This window comes from Panthera uncia, assembly GCF_023721935.1.
Source record: "Panthera uncia isolate 11264 chromosome C1 unlocalized genomic scaffold, Puncia_PCG_1.0 HiC_scaffold_4, whole genome shotgun sequence".
Lineage (NCBI taxonomy): Eukaryota > Metazoa > Chordata > Mammalia > Carnivora > Felidae > Panthera > Panthera uncia.
This window is the reverse complement of record NW_026057585.1, coordinates 43,413,220-43,436,855: the sequence shown is the minus strand read 5'-3', so window position 1 is coordinate 43,436,855 and position 23,636 is coordinate 43,413,220. Positions and strand designations below refer to the sequence as shown.

The 23,636-nt window shown below is 38.1% G+C and overlaps 2 protein-coding genes across 7 annotated transcripts in view; one reads left to right on the top strand and one right to left on the bottom strand.

Annotated features, from left to right (window-relative positions):
* Positions 1 to 5,597, bottom strand: part of CRYZ (crystallin zeta) — a 36,983-nt gene extending 31,386 nt beyond the window's left edge. For 2 of the 3 annotated variants that reach the window (XM_049617002.1, XM_049617003.1), the window contains exons 1-2: positions 5,494 to 5,596; positions 49 to 165 (exon numbers count right to left, since the gene is read on the bottom strand). In XM_049617002.1, coding sequence (XP_049472959.1) covers positions 49 to 159 — 111 coding nt within the window. In that variant the 5' untranslated portion in view covers positions 160 to 165; positions 5,494 to 5,596. Of the gene's footprint in view, positions 1 to 48; positions 166 to 5,493 lie in introns of all 3 variants that reach the window. The other variant, XM_049617001.1, reaches the window with a different exon arrangement.
* A 79-nt stretch (positions 5,598 to 5,676) lies between these two features.
* Positions 5,677 to 22,943, top strand: TYW3 (tRNA-yW synthesizing protein 3 homolog). 4 transcript variants are annotated; one of them, XM_049617007.1, is made up of 7 exons: positions 5,677 to 5,930; positions 8,449 to 8,529; positions 10,893 to 10,991; positions 11,223 to 11,294; positions 13,448 to 13,581; positions 19,318 to 19,408; positions 22,365 to 22,455. In XM_049617007.1, the coding sequence occupies exons 1-6, from the start codon at positions 5,757 to 5,759 to the stop codon at positions 19,394 to 19,396; spliced, it is 639 nt and encodes a 212-aa protein (XP_049472964.1). In that variant the 5' UTR covers positions 5,677 to 5,756; the 3' UTR covers positions 19,397 to 19,408; positions 22,365 to 22,455. The 4 variants fall into 4 exon arrangements, with proteins under 4 accessions (XP_049472964.1, XP_049472961.1, XP_049472963.1 ...); XM_049617004.1 differs by lacking the exon at positions 19,318 to 19,408 and having other exon boundaries at positions 22,365 to 22,942; XM_049617006.1 differs by lacking the exon at positions 22,365 to 22,455 and having other exon boundaries at positions 19,318 to 19,922.
* Positions 22,944 to 23,636: the final 693 nt, after the last annotated feature.

Below are 23,636 nucleotides of genomic sequence, written 5' to 3'. Positions count from 1 at the left end.
ACTCACATTCAGTGTAATTATTGCCTGTTTTTATGTCATTATATCTACCTGGTGGTCTTTTGGAGTTGGTACTGCCACATCCGACTGGAGTTTCAGCACTTCTGGTCCACCAAATTCAAAAACTCTAATTGCTCTCATCAATTTCAGTCCAGTTGCCATGGTGACCTAGATACCAAGAAAAAAAAATTATGTATTGTCATATGCATCTAAGCTACCATTATGTTTTTTTTCCCCTGGAGGGGGTAGATCAAACAATTTTTCAAACAACAATTTAAATCTTGAGCTTACACAGATCTCATTTCATGTTTAAGAACCTTTCATCTTACAAATCCTTCAGCTACAAAGCAAAATACTTCATACTACTTCCTGTAGGGATTCAGTGCCTTCAACAGGGGAATCAAACATGCAAATAAAAACATCTGGCTAGACATAGAATGATATAATATCTTAGGGTTCTTTTTGTGTAAGCTTGTGCTGCAACATCTTAGAAATTTTAGGAGCTGATGTTAAGTTTTATTAACATTAGAAAAATAGACCTTCCATTAGATTACGAAATATTTCAAACATACAGAAAAATATGAAGAGTATTTATAATAAACACATTTACCTCCCACTCTGCTTTACCAAATCTTAATATTTTAAAAGCCCAGAACATTATAGACATAACTGAAGCCTCTGAACCCATCCCCAAACCCATTTATAGCCCACCCTTTTAAGAGGTGATTATTACCATAAACTCGGTGCCCCCCATTGCTAAGTATGATGTCATACCACTACTACACATATATTCATTAGTCAAAAATATGTGCTATTGTGTTGCATGTTCTCAAACTTTATTTAGATTGGATCACACTGTACTTAATTCTGCAACTTGCTTTTTCCACTCAACATTAAGTTTTTGAGATTTATCAATGGTGAAACACTTGGCTTTGTGAAGTTCATTTACTCTCACAAAGGAGGAAAACATTAAAAACTAAAAATACTTCTTTGTATGTAATCTTTTATAAATTATAAGGGTCATTTGCAGTTAACCTTTCTGTCCTACCACTGTTGTTATTTTTGTCTACCACTGTTATTATGAAATGAAAACTCAGAGCTAAAATAAACTCTAAAAAAAGGTAAAGGACACTTGAATATAAATAGGTAATGGGGCATCTGGGTGGCTCAATCAGTTAAGTGTCTGACTTTGGCTCAGGTCATGATCTCACAGTTTGTGAGTTCAAGCCCTGCGTCGGGCTCTGTGCTGACAGCTCACAGCCTGGAGACTGCTTCGAATTCTGTGTCTCCTTCTCTCTCTCAGCTCAGAGCTCATGCTCTGTCTTTCTCTGTCTCTCAAAAATAAATAAATGTTAAAAAAAATTAAAAATAAATAAAAATAGGCAATTATGGAAATTTTCCATACCTACAGAGATGTAATGAAAGGCTTTTGACTGTATCTCCATAACTTTGCTTGTGTGTTATCACAATTTCTTGAAATTAACCACATCAAATATTTAGTTAGATTCTGCCACCACCTAGAACATTGTTGCTAACTTTTGGAATAATTATATTCATCAACCATGAATAGCTGAAAGATCAAAAACAGTTGCAGAGGAGCACCTGGGTGGCTCAGTCCGTTGAGCATCCGACTTAGGCTCAGGTTATGATCTCGCGGTTTGTTGAGTTCAAGCCCCGAATCAGGCTCTGTGCAGACAGCTCAGAGCCTAGAGTCTGCTTTGGATTCTGTGTCTCCCTCTCTCTGCCCCTTAACTGCTCACACTCTCAAAAATAAATAAACATTAAAAAAATTAAAAACAAACAAAAAAAACAGTTGCAGAAACTAGGACTTGAAAGAATTCAGACTTTTACCATATTGAAGCTCAACACAGGGCTACTTAGAGTACATGCTAATGATAAAATGTCACTGCATGTACAGGAGGTAATCAAGAGCATTCGGATAGTGTTATTAATGGAAAGTTCTTGATCTAATTAATCAAAAGTTGTATCATTTTAAAACCCTTGAAGTGATGCAATATAGTACCTAGCACAGAGGAGTAAGTAAATATTCCATTGCTAGAAGGCTATTTAGCAATGACACATCCTGAAGGGAAGACCTCAAACACAAGGAGGCGGAAGCAGACAAACAACACAAGCCTAAGGTCACTGTACAGCAGTGAGGCAGTCCTGAGGGTGACACCTGTGTGGAGTGAGGACTAGGAAAAGGCAGTTCACTCCATAACTACCAGCAGTCTCACGACTATATTTCTATTTGGGTCTTCACTCAGGCTGGGTATTTGTTAGACAAGAAAGTGAAAATGTAAAGACCAGGAAACAGAAACAACAGCAACAAACAAAGGTTGCTCTGATCAGAGTTTTCCATTCTGGAAATAAGAACACAACTTTTTTTTTTTTTTCCTTTTTGCCTTCAGCATAGTGTTATAGAAAGAGTATGGGCTTTGGAATCTGACAGCTTTCAGTATGAATTCCATCTCTTATCATTTACTAGCCATATGGCCTTGGGCAAGGCAGTCAACTTTTTTGAGCTTCTTCATCTGAAAACTGGCTAACCACTCAGGGTCACTGTGCTAGGGACACAGCAAGCATCAGGCACTGAATCTGGCAAAAATGTTTACTCTTACATATAATAGATATCATTATTCCTTTCCTATCTATTTTCTCCTTTCCAATTTCTTACTGATTAAAATACTCTTGATTCTATAATTCCATAATCACTTTTGATTATAAATATTTGTGAGACTCAGATTATAAAAACAAGACCTTGGCCTCAAAGAATTCAGTCTAGAGAATCCTTGACACATTAATATCAAATGTTGTTATTCATTCAACACATATTTTGTGAACATTAACTGTAAGCGAGGCATTGTGCTAACCTCAGAGAACAAAAAGGGCAAAGAGAAAATGTCCCAGCCCCCCTCCTAGCTCCTGCTCACTCTGCTCTCATTCCTTCCCACAGCTACATACACTATGTAAGATCTGTAGCTCCTTTTCCACTTTCTACCTAATTCCTACCTATTTCCTTCTTTCAAACACTCGCATCTACCTTTTCACCAACAGAAAATTATTATCATTATTATCCTCAAAGAACTGCAGCAGTAATAAAAGCAAAATTACCCTGAAATAGGATCTCTCAAAATTATCTAGCACATACATTTCCCCTGCTACATTTGACATCTACCAAGTTGGGAGAAAAGAACAAAGGAAGGAGGATACTCATCCTTAATAATGGATTTAGAAGACCCTGTTGCCTTGTCCAGTACTGCCATCTTATCCTATCCAGTTTGTAAGGAGACAGGGCATAACCTTGACAGCGCTGTCTTCTACTTTGCTTCTGTCCATCTTATTTCCCACTGAGCCTTTGCCACTATGATTGATTAGGCTCCAATCTGCACAAATTGCCTCTGAAAACCCCCTCAACTACCCACAGGGTCATCATCTGCTTCATAATACATAAGGTGATAAGTCAAAAGGAATAATAAAAAGAATAAAATAATACAACACACTAGTAACAATTACAATTCTTAAACCCCTGTAATACCTGAGTTCTTCTACAAAGCATGCCTTTCATGTTCATTGGGATAATTATTTTCACCATAGGTTAAAAAAAAAAAAGCAACCATTTAATTGTATGCAGAAATGGAAATAAAATCACCATCCATTTTATGGATGAGAAAACATTCCAAGAGGTTAAGAGGTCACACAAAAGCAGAGTGAGAACCCAAGTCCTCTATCTTAAGTGTTGTAAAGTGATTTTTCTTCCCTTTACTGTAGAATCATTTTCATCTCATCCTTTGAAATGTCGGCATAGAGGAGCCTTAATTTCTTAAAAATATACTTTATAATGATGATAGCTGAGACAGGCTGAGCTAGAAATATGAAATTCAACTAACCTGAAGGTAGGATTACATATTTTATGATTAAGGCATCTGCTCAGAGTTTGAAATTTTCCAAATGCCTAGAAGTTCGGGAGATCTACTGTTGATACACAGAACATGACTCAATTAGGAAAACTAATAATTTTCTTATCTGTAAAATGGGGCCAGTATCCCCTAGCAGAGGATCCCTGTGAAGATTAAACTGCAAGAGCACACAGGTGAGTGCTTCAGAGCACGCCCAGCATGCAATAAGCTCTACTATTCAGGTTAAATCATTTGCATGTCAGCAGACCTGCCACCCTGCTAGTGTATTTAAATATAAAATTTAAACCAGAGGATCCTGGTTTAATTTTTGGTTGTACTTTTTACCTATAAAAAGTTGCCAAGTATACTTCGCAAATCAGAATTTAAAATTCTTCCTCAAATCTTTTCTATGCTCTGTTTGAATTGTTTGGTTTCAATAAAAACTAAAGGGATAGGGTAAATGTTAGAAATATATGTTAACATGGAATGAGGAGATCAAGTCACAAAGTCAGAGCAAAGGCACAGTATGAGAGAAGAGCATTAAGTGAAATTAAGAATTGCTGGCAAGACATAAAAAATAAGAACTTGGCAAGAGAATCATTACTAAATGTGCTGTTGATCAGGAAAGACTTATGTAAGCCTTTTTTTTTTTTAATTAGCCTTAAGCCAGAAATACTAAGAAAAAATAGAAGTACCCTAAGAAAAGTCTCTCTAAGGCTATAGGTTACTCCTCTGGCCTGGATCTCAGTGCCCACTTCTGATAAGAGGGGGGCGGCAGGGTGTGGAGAAGGAGTTGAATGGATAATTCCAAACCCCTCCACGTTCTGGGAAGAAAAGATTGGATGGAACTGGGCAGGCAGCTCTCTGGGTTCAGGAAGAGTTCAGTGGGATTTGTTGCTGCTGACCAGACACGGTGCGTGCGGCTGGCTTCAGTGAGAATTGCACAACCTTTCCCGCTGGCAGTCCAAACTTTAGCCTTTAAACAGTTCAAATATTAACACATTCCCTGGTCACTGAGGTTAAGTCTCGTCTCGGAACTAAGTGAACATCAAACGATGTGTTTACGCAGTGTTCTTTAAGTTTTTTGCCTTTGAAAATGATTTCAGGTGGGGGCCACGGGGCAGGGGAAGCCAAAACACTACGCATTTCTCTCCAAAAGTAAGACAGCAGCTCTGACGGCAGAGCCGACATAGGGCTGGGCTGGAGCTCCGCAGACGCAGGGACAAGCCGTTGCCCGCCGGGCTGAGCACAGGGGCCACGCAGCCGACGCGCGCGGCCGCGGGAATGCCCACGTCCAGGCCCGGCGGCGGGGGCAGAGCCAACGGCGCCCTGCTGTGTGCAGCGCAAACGCGGATCTCACTGGAGACCAGGGCCGGGAGGTCGCGGGCATCAAGTTAAAGTACCCGCGCGATTTACGCCTGAGGAACAAGCAGCCCGTAGAGGAAAACGTCCTCGGCCACGAGCTCCTTTTGCAAATTCTTCAGGAGAACAGAACGCGGGGTAGGAGCACCACCTCAATCAACTCGGCCCCTTTTTGGACAAGCGGCGGGGAGATCCGCTGCCTGGACAACTAACGGGACTTTTTAAAACCACTTACCCGGTTCTAGAGAGGGGAAGCAAATTCTGCGAGGGCTCACTCAGATTCCACAAAAAAGGGGACGGACCTGGGCGTCTTCTACATTTGATGACTCCTCCTGGTCCGCCCGCCTCTCCCCGCCCCCAGACGAGGGCGCAACCAGCTCCCGAGCTCGGAACGAAGAGGAAGTTTGGGCCTTTCCGGCCACCACCCGCTACAATATGGCTTCCCCCAGGGAAAGGCGAGACCTAACGTCTAAGTGTAGACTCTAAATCCTTCCTCACATGGATCGTAACGCAGAGTTCAAGAGATGGAAGGCACAGGGTCTGAGCAAAGCAGACCTCAGCCGAAAAGGCAGTGTGGATGAGGATGTGGTAGAACTTGTGCAGCTCCTGAATGGGCGAGAACAGTACTTCACCACGAGTTCCTGCGCTGGGCGCATCATCCTCCTAGATGGGGTGAGGCCGTTTTTGTCCTTTCAGTGCCCACTCTGTGGTGTGCAACACCAGAGTCCTGTGCCCACCTAAACAACACCCCAGTCCGAACACCCCAGTCCAGCCTGTGTTTGTCCTTCTGATGGGTAGTCTCGGCTTCTTTATGAAACTTACAGGTTGAATTAAACCAGTGCTTCTAACACGTTAATGTGCCTATTAATCATTGGGAGCTTTTTTATAATACAGATTCTGATTCAGCAATTCTTGGGTTGGGCTGATATTATGCATTTCTAACAAGGCTCCAAGGGATGCGGAAACTGGTGGCCTGGGAATGATCTTGAGTTGCAAAGGTTAGAGAATTTGATTCTGAATATTAGGGGGAATTTAAAGACTTTTCCAGCTGGGCGAGGCTCCTTTTCTCTTCAATCGTCCTATCAAATCATTGTTAACCACTTTATAGAACGTCTCCAGGGTTAAGGAGTTTACTGCCTCCTGGTGGTCAAATCCCTTATTACAGCTCTGGGAATTTTTACGTTAAGCCGAATACAATAGAATATTTGGTATGGTGTAGTCTGAGATAGTGGTCAAGCCCACAGGCTTTGGAGTGATAACTGCTTAGATTTTAAACCAGTCATGGGACTTATTGGCTACGTGACTTTAGGAAGATTACCTAAACTCAGCCCCTCCCTGTTCCATGAACTGAGAATAATAGAGTATTTGCTTCATAGGGATTCTGTGTAAAAGAAATAGGATAATTTGAAATGTTTAGTTAGCATCATGTCTGTCCCATGTTAAGTGCACCGTAAAAGTTAGCTCCATGTTAATTTTAGCGTTAGGACTAAATTCAGAGCATGAAAGACAGCACATTCATAAGCTCATTCTTTAGATCCCTCATTCACTGATAATTTGCTGATCTCCCAGGTTAGGAGGGCCTGTATATTTTTATATCGCCTCCATTGCCTCCTGAATAGTGGCACTCCAGCTGGGCTTACTCTCTTCCACCATTTCTACTACACTGTTTTACCTAAATTTCTGCAGTGTTTTTCTAACAGGTCACTGATCTACTACCTTAGGCCCCAAACTACGTTACGTACTGTTAACAGATTTACTTTCCTAAAGATGACTCTGTGTATGTCACTCATCTATGCTAAAATCTTTTATTACACATTTTTCACCATCAGAAAATCCGAACCCCTACCCTAGTATACCTTTCAACCCTTCTGCTGCTCCCTTATTTTCTGCTACTTCTCTTCATGTTTATCTGTTTACTAAAACTGAACTGTCATTTCTCAGATTTACCGGCCTTTGCCTTTTTCATGTTTGTTTTTCCTGAAATGTTTTCCCCCATCTCTGTGTGTTTGAGATGTGACTCCAAAAACTCCTCTCTCCCATCTGAACACAAGCATACACACCCACTTGTAAGTAATGACTGCTTCTCCTGAACTGCCTTAGGACTTTTTCAGAACCTCTTTTCATTCTATGTAGATTATTTGTTTTCACTTAGCCTTATTTCAGGAAGGAATTGCATTGAATTACAGAAAAGCAGTAGAGGAAGAAAAATAAAAAGTAGGAAAATGGAGGTGAAGGGAGTATAGATAAGATGAAGCTAGAAATGGCATTAGTTACCAAACATGCCCCCATATTCTATAAATTTTCTAGAGGTGGGCCACACATTTGACTCTTAAGATTTACAGCAGCCAGCATAAGATCAGATAAATGTCACTCAATGAAAGCAAACCAGTTATTCAGGACAAGCAGAGCTTTTCCGCTTTTCGAAGCCAGATAGTCAAGTCTCCTGTGTACCCATTGTAAAAATAGTTACTTTGTAGAAGTACAGTGATTTACAAGTACTTGTGGTTTACTGCATTCTCTTTCCAAGAGGGTTGGATCTGTTTATACCCAAAGAATCTAATGAACTTTAAAAATAAACATTTCCCAGTTAATAAACAAACAAACAAATCTGATGTTTAGGTATTTGCCTTATTTAAACTTTGACCTTGCAGTCCTAGCTCTGCCCTTTGGGACTACATATAAAGTCTAATCCACATGTTACAAATATATGCCTCTAGAGGCTAGAGACATAAGGGTATGAACAGCTGAGGTGTCAGTAAAAAGTAGTAAGCCCTGTGTGGGATTGGTATAGTGCTTTCTTAACAAAAGGAGTTCAAGTTGTTTTTTTGTTTATTTGTTTTTTTAATATTGTACAAGTCAAATAAAACAGCTAGACTAGAGTACAACTCAGGGCCGCTAGTGCACAACCTCTTAGAATAATCCCTTTTCTCCTGACAAAATCATGACCATATTTCAGAAAATATTAAGTTTTTATGATAAACAATTTATTTTCTTTCTATCTCAGCTAATTTGGTTTCATTTTTGTTTTGGGTTAACTTTACCCAAAGCCTATTGAATTGTTCTCAGTAATACTTAAAATTACCACTTGGGATTATTCACCTAAGAAAGCTTAGAATTATGCTATGCATTGTATTTGTTATTTTTATAAATATGATAGAATTAAATTATATTTATTATTTTTTTATTTTAGAATATAAATGGTTTTGAGGTTCAAAAGCAAAACTGTTGCTGGCTACTGGTCACACACAAACCTTGTGTAAAAGATGATGTGGTAAGTTTTTATATATAAATTTATATATAAACTTTTAAAATTTATTTATTTATTTACAGAGAGAACACACAAGCAGGGGAGAAGGGCAGAGGGAGAGAGAGAGAATCGCAGGCAGGCTCCACACTTAGCGTTGAGTCTGACCTGGGGCTTGAGCCCACGGCCCTGGGATCATGACCTGAGCCGAAATCAAGGGTCTGATGCTAAACCAACTGAGCTATCCAGGCGCCCCTAGAAATAAACTTTTAATTCATAGTCACATCAGATAAAGAACATAGAACACTAGAGGTAGATTTATGTACACAGTCATAATGACTGAAGATGAGAGAGCCTGAAGAGAATTCATTACAGTGGCTTTTTGATTTGTAGAGATAAAAGTATGTATGCATGTGTGTGTGTGTGTGTGTGTGTATGTGTATGTATATATATATATATGTGTATATATATATACACACACATATACATATATATACACATATACATACATATGCATTACTTGTATATACATTTATATACATATACACATATGTATGCATTACTCATATACATGTATATAATTATGTATGCATTCCTCTTGGACATAGAGAGTTTATGGATATTGGACACATAGATCAAAAATACAGGAATATTGGGGCGCCTGGGTGGCTGGGTCGGTTAAGCGTCCGACTTCGGCTCAGGTCATGACCTCGCGGTCCGTGAGTTCGAGCCCTGCGTCGTGCTCTGTGCTGACAGCTCAGAGCCTGGAGCCTGTTTCAGATTCTGTGTCTCCCTCTCTCTGGCCCTCCCCCGTTCATGCTCTGTCTCTCTCTGTCTCAAAAATAAATAAACGTTAAAAAAAAAAAAATTTAATAAAAAAAAAAAATACAGGAATATCAGTTCTACCATTTGATGACTTTGTAACATGGAACAAATTATAGGAGAAAAGAGCTGAGTGAAAGGGATTAGCACTATCTGTATATTACCAGCATACTGATATAAATAAATTATACATTACTGGAGTGCCTGGATGGCTCTGTTGATTGAGCATCTGACTTCAGCTCAGGTCATGATCGCGCAGTTCATGCATTTGAGCCCCATGTCATGCTCTGTGCTGACAGCTCAGAGCCTAGAACCTGCTTCAGATTCTGTGTCTCCCTCTCTATCTATGCTCCCCTGCTCACATTCTGTCTCTGTCTCAACAATAAACACATTAAAAAAATAAATTATACATTACTTACCTGGATTGCTTCTAGAAAATCTTCCCATCTGTGCTGAGTTATTTAGTTTCCTAAATTAAAATGTTTAGATGAAGTTCATATAAGTTTCTATTAGGTACTTTACCCTATGTGTTTATATCCTCACATGTTGTCTTCAGGGTGCTCACTCAGTCTCCATCTCCTTCTTTGGGTCCTGGTTCTTTCTGCATATCTACCCTTATTCTTTTCTGCTGCAGATAAGCTTTTGCAGGAAAGTTAGCTGCCGGCACGCCGTGCAGAAAAAGATTCTTGCTAATATCCAGGTGTCATTCCCAGAGGAGTCTGACTCCCCTTGCTTGGGCATGTTCACCCCTTAGATCAGTTATTTTTGCCAGTAGAATGAAATGCTATCCTTGATCAGTCCTGGGCACTCGGCATCTCTGATATTATGATAGCAGCAGTCATAGTGTTAGGATCATGATTGACAGTCCCACTGGAATCAAATGGGATGAAGAAGAGAGGATACTTCCCAGGGATACTAGACGGACAGAAATAATAACTGCCTTGTATAAATTCTAGTTCAGACATACATGTGTCTCAAATCTCAGTCTCACAACAAAGCATTTAAAGAGCACATTCATAACTTATTCCTTAATGAAAATCTGTTATGGAATTAAATAGAATACTAGTTTACTATCCAAGTAATGGTTGGAAAGAATGACACAAAATGTTTATGGGAGAATTAGAAATCAGGTCTTTTATTTTTTATTAAAAAAATTTTTTTTAATGTTTATTTGTTTAGAGAGAGACAGAACACAAGTTGGGGAGGGGCAGAGAGAGAGGGAGAAACACAGAATCCAAAGCAGTCTCTGGGCTCTGAGCTGTCAGCACAGAGCCCAACACAGGGCTCGAACCCACAAACTGCAAGATCATGACCTGAGCCAAAGTCAGATGCTTAACCAACTGACCCACCCAAGTGCCCCAGAAATCAGGTCTTTTAAAATAATAAGCAGATTAATCAGTTTTTGGAGATGGAGGACCAAAAAAGCAGAGTAAAAAGTTTTTGCAGAAAAAGGTTGCTGGATGAGTCTGAATGTTTCTGGGAAAAACTGAAGTTGCATATGATAAAGGGTCACCAAAGAACAGAATCATATTTTTGTGTCCTATTGCTAACATTTTTCATTTATTTAGATTGTAGCTCTGAAGAAAGCAAATGGTGATGCCATTTTGAAATTTGAACCACTTATTCTTCATGTGCAGTGTCGACAGTTACAGGATGCACAGATTCTGGTAAATTTTTATGATTATACTTGAATTTATAGGTATGTGGGTAGATTTAATTTTAAAATTTAAATCTACCAAAAAAAAAAAACCAATGCAATGTTAGTTTAATTAACTAGTTTTTAAATTTAATTATAGATTTGGGGTTATATATGTTTCTTCAGTTTATGTAGAGCTAAATAATCAGAGTTTATCTGATTAGCCAGATTATCGGAATTTAAACAATTTCTTTTCTTACAGCATTCAGTGGCAATAGATTCTGGTTTCAGGAACTCTGGCATAACTGTGGGAAAGAGAGGAAAGACTATGTTGGTAAGATAACTTTTGGCAAAAAGCAATTCTTTGGGCACAAAGTGACTCAGATTATAGAATAACCTCATTAGATTCTAGCCTTTAGTCTCTCCTTACTCAAATCTTCTTGCCATGCCCTTGCCCAGAAAGCTTCAGTACCTTACTCTTTGCTACAGAGCAGAGTCCAGAGTTCTTAGATTTGCATCTGAGATCCTATACTATCTTCCTCTATTTATTTTCAACCAGATTCTCTGTGCCCTCCTCACCATAGTCAAGGCTGAATTTAATAAGTACTATGATATAGTGGAAAGACTCATAGGCAGAGGGCCTATAAAGAGGGTCTACATGGGTATTGGTGGCACCACAGCTGTTCTGTATTAGCTTGGGCAAGCTCCTTAATCCCTTAGGATCTGAATTTTCTTAGCCATATTATGAGTCTAGCAAACTACTGCCCTGGGACCAAGTCCAGTCCACAGGAGGTCAGATCCCACTACTCCCACTTGATAAGTTATTGTCTAAAGTTGCTTTTGTGTTACAGTGGTAAAACTGAGTAGTAATGACAGATATTTTATGGCCACAAAGTCAGAAATATATACTATCTATCCTTTTATAGAAAAAGTTTACCAACCCTGGACTAGATGATCTTTAAAGACCTTTCTATGCCCCCAGCCTCTGAGTCCTTTTCCTGGCCAAGCCAACTCCTAGCGATTTTGCCCTGTTTCCTGTAGCATTTACTATTTGTAATGGCATGCATTCTTTGCTTTTGAACCATTTCAGGTTTTCCTCCATTCTAGCTCCCTAGACTTTTCTATTTTTCTATTTTAACAAATTGCCCATTCTCCAAATAGAGATGGCGTACAAAAGAAGACATCTATAAAAAAAGCATGACTAAATAGAAAGTCAGAGTCCACAGTACTGGTTTGTGTCCCACCCTGTCTCCTTCCCCTACACTGCATCTGGTAGCCCAAGCAAGAACAGAGTTGTTCTTTCACTTTCCTTTCCTTTGTCTTCCATATTCAATTAATTACAAGTCCTATCACATCCACGTCTAGTTTCTTACACCCGACCCCACCTGTTCAAGCCCCTTGTTACTGCCCCTACATAAGTCCTCATGGTCCCACACCTCAGTCTCCTGACTGGTCTTCCTTTACCTAAGGCTTTACCTAAGGCTTTACCTAAGGCTTTACCAAGGCTTTACCTTAGGCTTTACCTAAGGCTTTATGCTCCTCTTCTGCTAGCATACTTCTGTTCCAGCCAGATAGAAAACTATCTGTTGTTTCCCAAATGTATCATGCTCTTTCATGTCTCCATGACTATAGATAAGTCGTTCTCTTGCTGGAATACCCCTTGCCTCCATTTTTATGTGTGGTGAAATTGCATTTATCCTTCAAAATCCCAACTCAAATGCTACCTTTCCCATGAAGCCGAGGCCTCAGACTCAATTAGTTGCTCCTCTTCTATATTTCCTTAGCATCGTGTGTATGGGTATATGTACACGCATGGGCATATTGCACACATACGTGCATGTGTCTCTCCTGTCATAGCACATGAAACATCGTAGATGCTCTTTTGTAAAAGTCTATTGAGAGAATTTTTATTTCTCATCATAGTTTTTGCTGCTGTTCTTAACCTATTTCCATTGTTTGGATTTACTTGGCACATGCTGACTATTTCATCAACAGGTTTGCCAAGATGGGCAACCCTCAAGCCTGGAAAAAGCAGCCACTTTGTGAGATAGGACAGGCTTGGTTTTTTCTTATAACCACACTCTGCTCAAGCAGCACTAAGAGGCTCTTCCGCATCCAGTCCATTTTGATTTTCCCTTGAAGCTGCTGTTGAGATTTCATTAATTTCTTTTCTTTAAATAGGGCATTAAGTCTTACTAAGCTTTAGTGAGACTGAAACTGTTAAAGTGATTGGATTCTTGGATATTATCTGCTTTTCTGAAAAACAATGTGTAGAATGACTTTCTTCAGAAATAACTTTGTGTTGGGAAAATCTATTTAATCTCCTTTCATTCAATTGTGTTTAGCTAAAGTATATTAAAGCATAAACTTAAATCCTGTAATGGAACCCAACTATCTTTAAACACTGCCCTGACTGGGACTTTTCTTTAGTTATCTTCAGTGTCTCTAGTACATAAATCATTGTATCTAAATTGTTTGTCCTCGTAGGCTATCCGGAGCACACATGGCTTAGAAGTTCCATTAAGCCATAAAGGAAAACTGATGGTGACTGAGGAATATATCGACTTCCTGTTAAAGATAGCAAATCAAAAAATGGAGGAAAACAAGAAGAGAATTGAAAGGTATATTAATTGGATAGTTCCATGTTACTCTTATATATCTAGGTCATCTTTGAAAACATTGATACATACCATCTTCAGTTTATACTCCCAACTACTTTTCTATTTGTAGCCTTATCACAGATAATAAAAAAAAAAATGATCAAAGTAATAGATGAGAGTAGCCCAGACTGTAATGGATACTAAATAGAGCATAAAGGGGAGGCTCCATGGAGGGCAGTGGGACATGACTGCCAGCAACATGCATAAAGGTGAGAAGCATAATCACTCAGGTAAGAGAGCCCAACAGCGACAGGGACCATAACTGATCAACTTGAAGGCAGCCAGGGAAGAGGGACACACTGCCCCCTGGATGTGTTCTACTGGAGATTACCTACAATCTCTTTTTGAGGAAAGCAATCTGGTTAATTTTAGTCTGATAAATATTTTACATATTTGGCTGGTTCTTAGGGATTAAATCTAGAATTGCCATAATTGTTCCAGTGGGAAGGATTATGGCTATCAATTCACATCTTTAGACTTTTCTTCTTCTTAAACTTTACCTCCTGGTAAGTAAAACTCTTACATTACTTTCTTCTCAACTTTTTCCTAAAAACCGAGTTTTTGACATAAAGCAGTGACTATGATGCTGCTTTTCTTACATGAAGGTAATGCCACTGAACTACCATCAGCAAGATGTATACTTCTGAGTTATTCAAGGAGTGATGGTCAACTTCTTGTCGTTTGGAATTTCCTTTTTCTCTTCTCCTTGGTTACCTCACAACCAGTCAATCCTTGCCCAAGTAATTCTTAAGTCATTCTTCTCTCCCTATCTGTACTGTCACTTTCCTTATTCAAGACCATTGCAATAGCCCTGTTAGCTGGTCTCATAGTAGCATGCTTCTAATGTGTCTCTCTGCTAAGCCATTCTCTGTTATCACCCTCAGAATCCTGACTGCAGGGGCACTTGTGTGGCTTAGTCAGTTAAGTGTCTGACTTCTGCTCAAGTCATGATGTCATGGTTCCTGCATTACAGCCCCACATCAGTCTCTGCACTGACACCTCAGAGCCTGCTGGGGATTCTCTCTCTTCCCCTCTCCCCTTATTCTCCCTCTCCCTCTCCCTCTCTCTCTTTCTCTCAAAATAAATAAATTTTTTAAAAAGTTAAAAAAATCCTGACTAAAATGCAAAGGAATATTATTGTTCAACTTGCCTGCGTAACATTCTTTAATACCTACAGTTTCCTTCTCACCCCCTTTGGAGAAGCTAAGGCTACAGGTGCCAATGGTAGCAGTGTAAGACGGTGGAAAGAGAGAGAATTTGGACCCAGAGGCAGAGCTGAGTTTGATTCCAGGTTCTACCACAATTTACTCAACTCGCTTGGCTTAATTTTTCTTGTGTCTAACTTGGGAGAAATACTTGTCTTAAAAAACAGTTTTAGTATACATTAAATAGCATATGTAAAATGACCAGCCCTATCCATGTCATGTCATGGATTCTCAGGATAGAGTAGTGCTTTTCTTTCTTCACGGACACATATAGAAAATAAACCTACAATCACATCACTACCACCATCCAGGCTTTCTCAACCAGAGCTCCTCATTTGAACCATAGAATTCACAAAATTATTCAAGTGACTGTTTCTCATTTCTCTCAACATTGGTATACATCTTCCATCCTAGATACGTTGGAGAGAACTTAAGTCATTATGTACAGTGCATGTCTTAGGGCATTAGAGCTTAATTTTCTGGTGTAACCCTGGTTGAAAAAAGCAGAGGGGTTACCTGGCTTTGAGCAAACATTCTAAATGAAGTGATAATTTCAAGTAAGTACTGAAGAGCACCCAGCCACTTGAGCAGACTACAGAGTTTGAACTACATGCAGGTACTTATTGGTACCATTCCAAAAGTTTACTACTTTTCTTAGATCGTATTCCAGTGAGACTCTTTGCTAAAACATAGGAAGTAACAAATCAGTTTCTCTGTTTCCTTACTTGAATTTCAACAAGATTATAAATATAGCCCAAGAGCAACTAACTATACACCTGGTGAAGTTAATTGAGCCACGTTCACCAACTATAAAATCAAATTATACTTTAAATCCATTGACTCGAAAATATGTTTTGAGATTATAGTGTGCATGCTGCTATCAAGAGAGCCATGCTCATCATATGAAATCAGTGAAAAATTACAGAAGGGTAAAAAGTGTCTCAAGATACTGATTAGAAGATTACATGTGAATTCAGAAAGGGGGAACAAATTAGAGAGTTCCTGTGGGAACAGCTGTACATCCAACCAAAGGCAGAGAAAAGTCACCCTTCTGATGTTGAAAAGTGAAAAAATAATAAACACTGGAGGTGATAAGTCATGCAATCAGAGAGAGTACTAAAATTGGTTTGTCGTAGGACCAAAGTTTCACAATTCAAATGACTATAGTAGAATTTTTATAAGTCAAATCCTAATGAGTAACATTTCAGCAATAAGAAATGATCTAGAAATGCGAAAATTAAAGTTAACAGGTAAAATGTTCTTAATATAAAAAAGGTCTTGTTTGTGTAAAACAGTTCCCCAGCCCACTTCTTAGTGGAAAGAGTAAGATACATTCATACATAATGGTTTCTAGGCAAAAAATACCAAGTTTGGAGATCTATTTACTACTAATTACAAGAGGAAGGCTATCTTTGGATCTATTAATAAGAGATCAAGACAGACTTGGGTCAGATGAAACCACATTTGGCTATGAGTACAATGAAGTTAGTCGTGTTCTTCTCTTCACCAACTGTGTAGTAAGAAAATGCTAAATATAGAGTAAAAGGGCTGAGTACATTGGCATATAATACTGTTGATAAAGCAAATTGGAGAGAAAAAGTAAATGAATCGATATCCGATGGTTGGTTGTTTTTTTTTTTTTAACTTTTCTTTTTTATGGTAAAATATATGTACATAAAATTGACCATTTAAACTGTACATTTTGATGGCATTAAGTACATTCACATTGTTACTCAGCCACTACTATCAACACTATCCATCTTCAGAACCTTTTCATCATCCTAAACGGAAACTCTGTACCCATTAAACAATAAATCCCCATTCCCTAGAATCCCAGCCCCTAGTAACCACTATTCTATTTTCTATTACTATGAATTTGACTCTTCTAGGTACCTCACATAAGTGGAATCATACAATATCTGTCTTTTTATGTCTGGCTTATTTCACTTAGTATACTGTCTTCAGAGTGTATCCATGTTGTAGCAGGTATCACAATTTCATTTCTTTTTAAGGCTAAGTAATATTCCAATATATTTATATACCACATTTTATATATCCATTCATTCATCAGTGGATGTTTGGGATTTTTCTGCCTTTAAGCTATTGCGAATAATGCTGCTATCAACATATTTGTACAAATATCCAAGTCCCGACTTTCAGTTCTTTTGGGTATAGACCCAGAAGTAGAATTGTGGGATCATATGGTAGTTCCAGGTTTAATTTTTTGAAGAATTGCTATGCCGTTTTCCACAGGAGCTGCACTGTCTTATATTCCCACCAGCAATGCACAAGGGTTCCTTTCCTTGCCAACACTTGTTGTCTGTGTGTGTGTGTGTGTGTGTGTGTGTGTGTGTGTGTTTAATAATGTCCATCCTGATAGGTGTGAGGTGATGTCTGTGTGGTTTTGATTTTCATTACCCTGATGTTAGTGACATTGAGCATGTCTTCATATACCTATTGGCAAGAAATTCTCTTATATCACTTTGCTCCTTTCCTTCCTGTTTGTGGTGCTCCTTCTCAGCTTCCTTCTGGATTTCCCTTATTAATCTACCTGGTGGTTAAGTATTACTATTCTCTAACACACTGCCCTTGGCCCATTGCTTCAGCTACTTCTCCATATAAATGGTAGGTCTTCCAAATTTCTCCCAAGTCCCGAGCCTATATATACAATAAGCTTTTGAACATATCTAACTAGAATACTCACTCTATCAGCCTTTCTTTATTATCTTTCTTATCCTAGTCTCAACCCCATAGCCATTGCCTTCGTTCACATTTGTTTACCAGCATTATTTACCATTTACCAGTTATTATTTACCAATATTATTTACCAGTATTTATTTACTATCATTTATCAGTATTATTACCACTCAGGGCAAAACAGAAATGTGAACTGTGTTGAATTACAATTATTTACTTGTACGTATGTCCTTTTTTTCCACTACAATGTGGTCACATTGGAAATAGGACTGACTTCTCCCTGTCACCACCCCCCACCCCATGCACACACACGCGTGCGCACTTTAAATACTCTTATCCTAAAACCTTACACAGTGTCCAGCTCATAGTGGAAAACCATACACGTGTATTGAATTAATAACAGACAATAAAAGAACTTAAAAGTTAACACATTAAGTGTTCCCCAAAGGCAAAGACCGTTTCTTATTTTCTGAATATCTGGCATGAGAATAGTGGTTAATAAATATTTGCTAAATTCATTAACTGACTTTTTCCATCAACAGTGCTACTTACAAGGCTTCAGAGCCTTAGATGATTATTCTGGAAGATGTGTAGGATGGCTTACAGATAGGGCGAGCAGGTGTAGGCTCTTGCTACAGAGTCCCTGTGAGAAGTTAATAGGACCCTAAATAGCAAGATGAATGGGAGCGATAGTGCAGAGTGTAAACTGAACATGGAGACAGACTAGAAATGGGGGTAGAGAGAAGGAAGAGGCAAGGATAACAGAGGTCTTAGACTCCCCACTGTTGCTAGTCTTATTTTTAAAATGGAATTAAAGCAAGTAAATAACTCGCACGTTTCCCTAGGTACTTCAGTCAAAAGAAGTAAATAATATAAAGTGAACACACACACTTTATTTTTGCATAGTTCCCCCTGGATATCCCCTCCCTTCCTTTTTTTCCTTTCCCATACCTAGTCCACTTCTGTCCATTCTTACTATTCAGCCCTGGCATTGGGTTTTTTTTCCAAGGAGAGTTCCATGATCTCACTCAAAGCAGAGTACTGCCAGTGTGCCCCAACTTTGTCCTGTCTTTTTTCATGGCATGCTGAATGTGTCTTACCAGTTCTGCAGAGCCCCTTAAACCCTGAGCTCCCTGAGGGCACAACTGGGTCTCTTACTTCTCTTCCCAGCACCTGGCACAGGCAATGTTCACATACCTGTTTTTTGAATAAAAATGCTTGAGTTTAATCCAGTTAAAATCTAAATACATTTTTATGAAAATAGCCACCTTTGTTATTTGTGAATAATGGAAGCCTAAAAGGTATGAAATTGTGTCCAGCTTTCATTAATTTTATGTTCCTATTTAAGAAATCAGAGAAATATCAGCTCTTTATTGCAAGTGGTCCTCTAACTGACCTGAAAAACAAGAATTCATTTTCCCAGGGCTGGTCTGAAAAATTCTGTCATGAAGAGAACTAAGTACAAGTTGCCCTGTGGCATGATAGTCTTGACTGCAGAAGTAGAGAAACTGAAGACAATTTGATTTTCTTAGGGGGTAGGGAAGACTGTTGCCTGTGCATACATTTCCTTTTATATCCTGAGCTCTTTTTGTTGCCTGTGAGAGCTGAGAAAATTGCACTTTGAGAATTGGGCTGTAGAATGCTGTGTAAAGGGGCATCATACGAGGGCAGAGCATGTAATTGCAAAACAAATTTCTGAGTTATCGAGAGAGATAGTTTCCCAAAGAACTTTTTAAAAATTGTCTTAAAAAAGGAAAAGGAAAAAGTATTTGAAATATTTATTCTTGGCTTTCAGCACAAAGGGCCTTTGTTCCATTTCACCAGTTGTTTTTTGGTACCCCACGGATGTGGCTTTGAATTCTGAGGTTCTTTAATGGAAGATTAAAGTAAGGCACCTGTTCCTCTTTAATTACTTTTTTTTTTTATGTAATTGCCAAGGTATTTTACACAAGCTATTAATTCTCTGTGATCATAAAAGAGCAATTTAATCTTATCTTTAATTTTCTAGGAATGAAGTATAATCCACAGAAAAAAAAAACAACACTTGGTTACCTGAGTCTACAGTTCAGAGTTGGGTGGGAAATGGTAGAAAATGAACTTGCACATCATGGATAGCCTCTTATGATCAAATAAGGGTGATTCACACCATTTTGTGGTATCAATTTTTGGATTTATGTTTTATATAAAATGAATCATTCTACAGGGTCATTTTATTAAGCTATTCTAAATAGACAGTGTGGAAGATGAGAAGAAAACAAATCATTGAAGTCACCCAGGATGATGGTAAGACCTGGAGAGAAAGATCATGCCAAGTATAGAAGTTTTCATGAATGTAAGGGACTGAACAAAATACCAGTAGATTGGCGTGAGGGGCAAATGAAGGAGTTTCGTCTGGTGAAGTGTTGGTGAGCCAGCTGAATTCTGACCTCACCTCAACTCTGTGTTAGGTGGGATATGGAAAGAATAAGCATCTCCACTTGAGAGGAATGCAGAGTAGATGGTGTCTTTGTGGGGGGACCAGATTTCAGTTAAGTAAGGATATAAGGGGTACATTAAATTAAAAGACCATTACCATGGAACAGCACAGGGTCTAAAAAATTATACATCAGTTACTATTTTTCAAAGCCTTTTGCTGTACCTCCTACTATACTGTTTTTCCTTGTACTATACCTCCGTCTTTGAGATTGATTTATTAATTGAAGAAATATCTATTGAGTACCTATTACTTGCCAATCATGGTGTTGGGTATCAAGGTATACAATGGTAAGTACATAGTACTTGAAATACGGACAGGATATGTAGCATTCATGTTAGGTATGTATTAGAATTGTGTGGAATGTTTGGAAACAGGTGAATATATCTTGGGTTTTTTAGGGCAGTTTAGAGCCTTTGCAAGTATAACTTAACCTGTTCGTTGAATTTAAGATAGAAGAAAATTGGTCCAAATAGCCATCTATCGTATAGGTCTCAAAATTCCCTGTCACAGTTTGCTGTTATAATAGAATGTAAAGCGTGATGAGATCCCTACAATGGCAAGGGAATTCTGAGCTTCCAGATTACTCTAATTTGGGACCTACTATAACACATCCATATTCACCTTTTTGTTCAGCATTTATTATTTGTTCACTTATTTGGCATATTTTTCCCAAGTGTGTCAGCATCGCACTACAGTTTAAGAATATTAACAGAAAACAAGATAGATGGGGTCATTGGTCTCATAGAGTTTATATTCTGTAAAAATAGTCATATTGAGAATTTACTTTGTGCCAGGCACTGTGCTAGGTACTTACATATATAACCTGTAACCTCCTGACAACTTAGCTTGGTACAGGATAATACCCACTTTTATAAACGAGGAAATCGAAACTCAGTAAAGTTGGAATTAGCCTGGCTTAGCTTTCCCAGTGGAACACATCTGAAGCACATGCAACACACCATGCCACCTCTCTGCCTTTCCACATATGCGGAAGGCTACTGTGTGAGGCAGAGCATTGTATTAGGTGCTAACACGGAAGAAGAAAAGACATGAAGAAAAATTTTCAGGGAGCTAACAGTTTGTTGTACCACAAAATTAACACTAACATGGAAGTAGGAAAATGAGGAAAGGAAAAGAATAATTTATATTTAAAAAATTAAGATAGCTAATAAGCAGATGAAAAACAATTTCACTTGCAAACAAACAAAAAATAATGGGACATTGTTGTCACCTATCAAAGTATGTTTTTTGATGGTAATATTCAATATTTGAGTGAAGTGGTCTGTCAAGTATTGCTATTAGAAGCATATTTTTTGGGGGAGGTGCCTGGTGGCTCTGTTGGTTAAGTGTCCAATGTCAGCTCAGGTCATAATCTTGCAGTCCCGTGAGTTCAAGCCTCGTGTCGGGCTCTGTGCTGGCAGCTCGGAGCCTGGAGCCTGCTTCATATTCTGTGTCTCCCTCTCTCTCTCTGCCCCTCCCCAGCTCGCACTCTGTCTCTCTCTCTCAAAAATAAACATTAGAAAACATTTAAAAAGAAAAAAGAAGCATATTTTTTGAACACCCATTCTGGAAAACAAGTAGTATTTATCAAGAGCTTTACCATGTTTGTACCCTTTAACCAGGTAATTACATTTCTAGGGGTCTGCCTTAAATAAACAGCTAGAAACTCAGGTCACGTTATTTTTGAAAATGTTTGTCACACTGTTGTTTGTATTAGGGAAAGTTTGAAAATTAATTAAGGCCAATCTAGATGACATAATGTTATACTATCATTAAAAAGTGTTATTCTGTAGTTTATTTGATGATATAGAAAATTTTTTCAATAAATATATAACAGAAAATGTAAAATTTTATATATAAAAATTCTGTAAAATACAGTAGATATATGGGTGCATGCATAAGTACCTTAATTCAGAATATATTAATAAACTGGAAAGAATTAAAATATTGACAAGTTATTTCTAGGTAGTTATATAGAGGTAGTCCGTATTTGTAACCTCATGTATTTGCCAAATTTTTGAAAATGAGATTTTATTACATTTGTGATTTTTTATAAAGGAAAATAGTATCTGTTCTGTTTTTACCTTCTTTGTTTGACTCCTACACGTGGAATAGAATTTGAGGTAGAATACCAATTGTCAAGAGGTGATTCCAACCAATTTTTAGGAGTGTTCTTAAAAAACTGAAAACACGTTTCCTAATTAAATGATCATACCAAAAAGCAAGAAGCATATTATTTCCCTAACTCATTTTATATTTTAAGGTTAATACAAAACATAAAATTTATATAACTTATAAGTTCTAGATGTATTTCATTCATGCTATTTCAGAACATAGATATAACAATAGTATTTATTTCTTTATAGGTTTTACAACTGCCTACAACATGCTTTGGAAAAAGAAACTATTACTAACTCACATCCCAAAGAGAAAATCAAAGACAAAAATAATTCATCATATACTCATAAGAAAAAAAGAAACCCAGAAGCATGTGGCAAATGTATTGAAGAAAATGATAAAGAACTTGAAAATGATGATGATCCAGGAATCAGTGTTACTATCTTCCCTGAAGATTACTAAGATTGGGTCTTGGTAGTGTAATGTTTCTAATAGATATTCCAAAGCTGCTCTTTATAAGAGTATTTTAGTTTCTTGAGCATATGAGCCACTCAGAAAAGCAAGATTTATTCTTTCTCTATATTTTAGAGAAATCCCTAACTTTTAAAAATAGCTGTGTATAATATTTGCTTATTAAATACCATCTGTTTTAGTCACATAGAGATTTCCTTGCAAAAATAAAATTGACTGGGGCACCTGGTTGGCTCAGGCAGAGGAGCATAGGATTCTCCATTGTGGGGTCATGGGTCTGAGCCCCACGTTGGGCATAGAGATTACTTAAAAATAAAATCTTTTAAAAAACAAAGCAAAATTGACTTTTTAAATGACTCTTTTTTTTTTAAGTTTCAATTTCTACTTCTGCAAAACACAACTATAATACTCTTTCAGTTGAAGAACCTTAACATTAGGAATACTTGAGTAAAAGTCATCTCCACATTTTACTTCTTTTTAACTTTGAAATCTCCAGCTTTTAAAGGGGGATAAGTCTGCTTCTTGTTGCCATGGAGTCCAGTAACAAGTTCTTCCCTTTCTTTTGACCTTGTGGAGAAAAGAACTGATAGGCTTTTTGTTCAGGACAAAATACCTGAACCCTGTTTCTCATTATTTCTCACAACCCAGAGCTTGCCACTGACACACGGTCTCTGTGACACAGGTGGGACCTAGTTTTCCACTAAACCTGGTCAGAAATGATAACTTAAGACATAGGAATCTTTGTAGAATCTTTATATACTATTTTGGAGAATTTCAAGGAATCGGAAACCTTGGGTTTGAGTTCTGACTGCTGCAAGGAGGTCCTTGAGCAAATCACTGAATTCCCAAGGCCTTCTCTTTCCTCTTCTGCATAATAGCAGTTCTGACACCTGCTGTATTTACACCACAGGAGTGCTGACAGCATCATGTTAAATAAAAATGAGAAAGTTATTAATAGACTTCTGCATATATGTTACCATTTACTTTCCATTTATTTTCATTATAAAATGAAGATCCTTCATACCATATTTTCAGAAAGTATCAAATTG

Coding starts and splice junctions, on each gene's coding strand:
- TYW3 (XM_049617004.1), top strand. CDS start 5,757: ATGGATCGTAACGCAGAGTTCAAGAGATGGAAGGCACAGGGTCTGAGC. Junction 5,931..8,448: donor GCATCATCCTCCTAGATGGG/GTGAGGCCGTTT, acceptor TTTTTATTTTAG/AATATAAATGGTTTTGAGGT. Junction 13,582..22,364: donor AACAAGAAGAGAATTGAAAG/GTATATTAATTG, acceptor ATTTCTTTATAG/GTTTTACAACTGCCTACAAC.